The sequence below is a fragment of the Electrona antarctica genome (genome assembly GCF_951216825.1).
Source record: "Electrona antarctica genome assembly, chromosome: 13".
NCBI lineage: Eukaryota > Metazoa > Chordata > Actinopteri > Myctophiformes > Myctophidae > Electrona > Electrona antarctica.
In genome coordinates, this window is record NC_136794.1 from 6,765,842 (window position 1) to 6,772,029 (window position 6,188).

Consider the following 6,188-nt stretch of genomic DNA (forward strand, 5'->3'; position numbering starts at 1 on the left):
CACTGCTAGAGATGTAAAAATATTCTCTTATGGGGGGTCCTTGGCATATCTTTTCAAATGGGGGTCCGCGGGCTAATACGTGTCATTTTGGGGGTCCTTGACATGAAAAAGTTTGGGAACCACTGGTTTACAATCCCACAAAAAAGGGAATCAAGGGTTCCGAAAGAGGCTACGTCACACGCGAACCAGCAACGTATCTAGCTAACGGATTCGATCTATCATGTATTATTGGTGACCACAGGGAGACAGACCACTAGAGGGCGCAGCTAACCAAAACAAAAATGTGTATACATTACAAAGGGTATTACAACATGGTTCTAGTAGGTAGGGCAGAAGCATCTTTCCAGATGGTGGATTTTGGTATGTTGCTCAGATCAATCACTGCAAGGGACCCCCGCGGTCAACACAGATTACGTCTGTCCGATTACCGATGTCAAACAGTCGTGTTCCTTGTAATCGTTGCAGCTACGCGTTATTCCAGTACTTGATGGGCCTCAGCAATGATTCATCCACGCGCCGAAGAAAAACGAATATGATGGTGTCGCTGAGTCGCTCAACCCATGATGTAAGTATAATAACATTATATATATACACACATTCTAATTCAGCACTGAAATAAAATAGACTTGATCATAATGTAACGGTATTATATTTGTAATGAATATAGTAGCCTAACAGAGATAATTACATTGCATTAGTGCAGACGTGTGGTGTGGTTTCACTGGTGTACATACATGCAGTACATGATAATCAGATTCATGTGACAGTCACGTTACGTACGCTGGACTATAGTAGGTATGCTGGACCATATGGTTATCTTCTACATCCACCCAGTTCATGCAGCAGAGCAGATAGCGTCAGCATGCAAAGCAGCAGATGAGCAGAAATAGCTCTGGACTAGTGGATCAATCCCCAAGCATATCCGTGAATATAAATCATAATGTACTTACTGTAACTGTATTATATAATTTCTGTATTGTGCGACACTGTCGCTTTACTGACCACAGTCTATGTAACGACCTATAATGTCGACTGTCGACGACGTCTAGCTAGCCTATAAACTATATTAGTTTATAGGCTAATTCAGAAACACTACTAGATTATTGAGTGGAGTGGAGAGCAGAACTCGATTATCAGCAAGACAGTGATTGGGTCAGTCTGGTGACGGTCTATAGCTGTTCCCTTTTCTCCCTGAATCCAAGATTGAATCTTAATTAGGATAGGCTGGCTATAGTCTATAAAGATGTTCGAACCACCAAAGGCGACTACTTAGGATATTTGTCTTTCTCTGCATGACCAGTTTATATTGGTATGATGATAAATCTGCCTTTCTTGTAGTTTGATGACGGTTATCATCACTCTTACACACAAACCTATATATACCCTTGTACCCTCAGCCTCAGATAACCCTGACGTAGTATTGTGACGTCATCTAGTCTAGAGTCTAACCTTTCTCCAAATGTCTCCATAGGACATTTTTGTATTGTGCATCTAGATATTTTGCACATTTGTATCTCCGGTATAATATGTCTCTATATGGCACAAAACAAAAATGTTATAACATATTTACAATTAGGTCTTTAACCGTCTTGGGATTGGATATTGCAGATGCATTATACAAATAGGCAAATCCATAGGTTTATTGTAGGCCTAAATTATGAGTTATTCCCCATCAGAGTCCCTGTGCCTGGTCAACAGTGCACCTATACAGCAACCCTGGTCAAATATAATGTTCTTTTTTTAATTAAATCTATCTATTGCTCTTTAAACAACCCATCTAGCTTTGTTCTATTATTTGTAAGTTATTGTAATTGTTGAGTTCCCAATAACTAAACCGAAGGGTGGCATATAAGCTAACAGCGACTGTGGCTCAGGAGGTAGAGCAGGTCGTCCAATGATCCATGGGTCGGCGGTTCGAATCCCGGCTCCTCCTGTCTACATGTCGAAGTGTCCTTGGGCAAGACACTGAACCACAAATTGCTCCCGATGTGCTGGTTGGTACCTTGCATGGCTTCCGCCGACATCGGTGTATGAATGTGTGTGTGAATGGGTGAATGTAATGCACAATCTATGTAAAGCGCCTTGGATAAAGGCGCTATATAAATGCACCATTTAACTAAGGTGCCATGTTATCATCTGCCCTGGCTTTGAGGGGTGTGGCAAAGGATTGAGAAAATGGGCTGATGTGTTGCTTTTGTGGATACCTTCGATGATAAATTGAGTGGACAGAAGAACGGAGGGATAAGTATTTGTTTTAACCAGACTGAGACCAAGTCATCCACACAATACAAACATGTAAGTGTGGAAATATGGAAACAATCCAAAGATGATTCATGGTTCAGCTATCACATCCGTCTCTCAGCTTTATCTTAAGCTTGTAGATTATCTCTTAAACTTGTAGATTATCTCTTAAGTGATTTTCAAATAATTGTCTCTGTCTGTCAATATTGGCAATATTTGTGTGTAAAAAATGAAAGGTGCTGAAAACAACACGATGATCCCATCGTTACCATGGTGACAGCGGAATGTGAAATGGGACCTGAGCATGGCAGACAGAAGGGGGGCAGTATGTGGCGGAATCTGTCCAAATATGCCCCCATCTTCCTCCTGGTGGCCCTTTCAGGCCTCATCTTCCTACTACGTAACATTCACACTCTGGAGGTAAGAACAGGTGTCGTCAGATAAAAAGAGATGTGGAGACTTGCTGGGCTATGCTGCTGCTGCCGCTTGTGCCACGCCAATGATTTATTGTTTTTTAATTTATTAATCAACCCCTTTCTGGCGGGCTTGTAAGAATTAAATGTTGGAATACCAGGCCAATAAGTTAGTCTTTTTTTGTTAAACAAACAGACCAATACATACCGTGTATGCCTATAATATATTAAATTACAGTGGATAAAAAACATTATGAAACATTTCTACCTTTTGACTAAAAGGAAGGCAAAGATAAGTGATAGCGGCAGTACATGTTATGTCATAGCTCCAAATCCAACTTTTAAACATCATGTATTCCAATTTGCCAATGCCCTTCATTGCCCATTGCCAGAAAATGCTGCCCTAATAGTGTTGCCAGTGTATCATCACATTACAACTCCACCTTTACTGCTGTCAGCAATCTCTCTCTCTCTCTCTCTCTGTCAAACAGAACCTGAAATGTCACACGGTTTCCACCCTCTACCAGTTCCAGAGCAGAATTCACTCCGCCTTTACCCAGGACGGGCCTCAAGTCCTATACCACAATCACACCTACTGTGGTCACCTCGACCAAAAGCCGTCACCCGAGTACACTCTGGAGGAGCGCTACCTCTTAGACTCTATAGCGTGGCCGGAGCCCCCTGCCCGCTCCACCCTAGTGCCACTACGCCAGACAAGTGACCCTGTGCACAGCCTCTTCGCAATCCTTCCAACTAAAGAAGGACGAGAGTGGCACGTTGGGGACCAGCTGGAGGCTCTCATACAAATGCATGACTTTCAGGGCCGCCCCAAACGCTACGGTGGAGACTTCCTGCTGGCTCGCCTTCACTCCCCTGACCTGGGAGCAGGCGTAGCGGGTCAGGTGCTGGACCACCGGAATGGATTCTATTCTGCTGTTTTCCCTCTTCTCTGGGAGGGTTCCACCCTGGTTGAGATTACCCTGGTGCACCCAAGTGAGGCCATCACTGTGCTACGCAGGCTGAGGGAGGAACGACCCGACCGTGTTTTCTTCAAGAGCCTGTTCCGCTCAGGTTTTCTGTCTGAGTCCACTGTGTGTAACATGTGCCTGCCACCCGGCCAGCAGCCACTGTGCAACTTCACGGACCCCCACACTGGAGAGCCCTGGTACTGCTACAAGCCCAAACTGCTGAGCTGCGACACCAGAATCAACCATGCCAAGGGTGGCTATCAGAAACACCTGATCTCCAACAAAGAAGCGCTGCTCTTCCAGAGGTTAGGCGTTTTGTAATAGATGAGTAAAACTTGCAATGCAGGTCAGGTTCACTTTCCAGTTTCCACCGTACCAATATTATTGGTTTTTTTTTTTCCCTCAGTGGTGTGAATATCAAAGTTCGCGTCCTTGCCTCAGGGACTGATAGAGTCACCATACTACCTAAGAAGAAAGGTAAGAGATCATATGGATGTACAGTATTTATTTTACTATATTGTGTTTGGTAAATTAATTGAACATTTTGCACCCTTATGTCAGACCAAAAAGAGGCAGAGAGCAGCAGCATGAAGCCAGAGCCCATAAAGCTAATACCTCCTGGGTATTACTTTGAGGGCTCATGGCGACCTCTGGGTGGAGTTACAATGTACCAGTTCAATGAGTCGTCAGCCATCACACAGTGTCTGATGGGCAAGGTGATCAACATGTATGGGGACTCCACCGTCAGACAATGGTTTGAGTATCTCAATGCGTTCGTGCCAGGTGAGCATTATACCTCAAAGAGTCATTTTGCACCGCTCTCAAATGCTAGGACGTGGGGAAAAGTACTCAAATGTTTTACTTAAGTAAAAGTATCAATACTGCAATGTAGAACTACTCCGTTACATGTAAAAGTCCGGAATTAAAAAAATGTCCCATTTCAAGTATATACAAATATTTTCAATTGGCCGAAATGTATACTTAAGTAAATGCACTTAGTTACTTTCCATCACTGCATGTGTCTTACAGTATATTCTGACTTTTTAGACTTGAAGGAGTTCAACTTGCACAGTCCTAAAAACGTTGGCCCTTACTTGGCAGTGGACAGCGCCCACAACATCCTTGTGAAGTATCGCTGCCACGGTCCGCCAATTCGCTTCACAACCGTCTCGTCCAGCGAGCTGCGCTACATCGCCAACGAGCTGGATGGCCTGCCCGGCGGTCCCGACACCGTAGTAGTCCTCAGCATATGGGCTCATTTCAGCACCTTCCCTGTGGAGGTCTACATTCGCCGGCTGCGCAACATTCGCCAGGCACTCGTGCGGTTGCTGGACCGGGCTCCAGGGACCCTGGTGGTTATCCGATCAGCCAACCTTCAGGCCTTGGACCCAGAGGTGAGCCTGTACAACAGTGACTGGTACTCACTGCAGCTGGATGGGGTGCTGAGGGCAATGTTCAAGGGACTGGATGTCCTGCTCGTGGACGCCTGGGAGATGACTTTAGCGCACCACCTCCCCCACGCTCTCCATCCACCACCGGCTATTGTCAAGAACATGATAGACCTCCTCTTGTCTTACATTTGTCCGGGAAAGAAAACGAGCTAACAGAGAAAGGAGGCTTGCCTAATAAAACAAATGTTTTGTTCAGGGAAGTTGAGTTTACAGAAAACCAGATACAGTTTGAATTCCCAAATGTGTGTACATGGGAAATATGGCCTAATGTATCTGCTACGATCTAGTACTCTAGACACACCAGATGTTGGCATCAACAGCATAACTCAACCATTCATGATTATTCCCCAATCATACTGCGAACGGTTTGTGGAATTTCACAAATAAGAACTGCTGCTGATCAAATATACCATAAGCATTGTGTGCTTGGTTTATTTCCACTGCCAGTCAACATCAACAATGTGTTTGTGCTATTGATGATACCTGGTTTCTGAACTGTACACAGCCCTCCTCTGAGACACAGAGTAATGGCACCATATTATCATGACCATTAGTGAGGACCAATGATATGAAGAAAATAGGTGAAATAACTTAAAGGAGCATTCAGTGATTTGGGTGATTTGGAAAAATACCCGGTCCACCCGGTAACAAGATGTGCACATGCACACGCTCTACAGTGGGGGAAGTACAACAGACCAACAGCACGTGCACCAAGGCCCGCCCCACTCGATCATGATTGGAGGAAGGCCCCTCTCATCCTGATTGGATGAAGGCTTTGCCACCCAAAGCCCAAACCGAAACTAAGGTTTTTTGACCCCAGGGGCTCACTGGGGACAGGGAGGAACTCCTTATATGGTCAGCACACTTTATAGTAGGGAGGATTATCCAAAAAATAAGAAAAAATAAGTGATAATTGAATTAAGTGAAATCACTGAATATACCTTTAAGTTAGCAAATAAATACAGGAGCTGCATTGGTTGCCTAGAGCTTAGCTTTATATTTTCTTGCCAAAGGCAGACTATGGGTGACTTTGTTTCTATTCATGTTTAGCTTGTTCAGTACAGAAAGTTTAAAACTTGGTGCAATGTTCTGTGTGGATTAAGCCATGATTAGCA

General features: G+C 44.3%; 1 protein-coding gene across 1 annotated transcript; it reads left to right on the plus strand.

Moving 5' to 3' along the window:
• Positions 1-2,488: 2,488 nt before the first annotated feature.
• On the plus strand, positions 2,489-5,712 carry nxpe3 (neurexophilin and PC-esterase domain family, member 3). Its single transcript, XM_079518203.1, has 5 exons — positions 2,489-2,661; positions 3,146-3,927; positions 4,029-4,099; positions 4,184-4,405; positions 4,670-5,712. The coding sequence occupies exons 1-5, from the start codon at positions 2,512-2,514 to the stop codon at positions 5,224-5,226; spliced, it is 1,782 nt and encodes a 593-aa protein (XP_079374329.1). The 5' UTR covers positions 2,489-2,511; the 3' UTR covers positions 5,227-5,712.
• The last annotated feature ends 476 nt before the right edge of the window (positions 5,713-6,188 follow it).

Excerpts from the sequence above, each read along its gene's own strand:
- nxpe3 (XM_079518203.1), top strand. The coding sequence starts at position 2,512 with ATGGTGACAGCGGAATGTGAAATGGGACCTGAGCATGGCAGACAGAAG. Across the intron at positions 4,100-4,183 it reads CATACTACCTAAGAAGAAAG|ACCAAAAAGAGGCAGAGAGC; the intron begins GTAAGAGATCAT and ends CCCTTATGTCAG. Across the intron at positions 4,406-4,669 it reads TCTCAATGCGTTCGTGCCAG|ACTTGAAGGAGTTCAACTTG; the intron begins GTGAGCATTATA and ends CTGACTTTTTAG.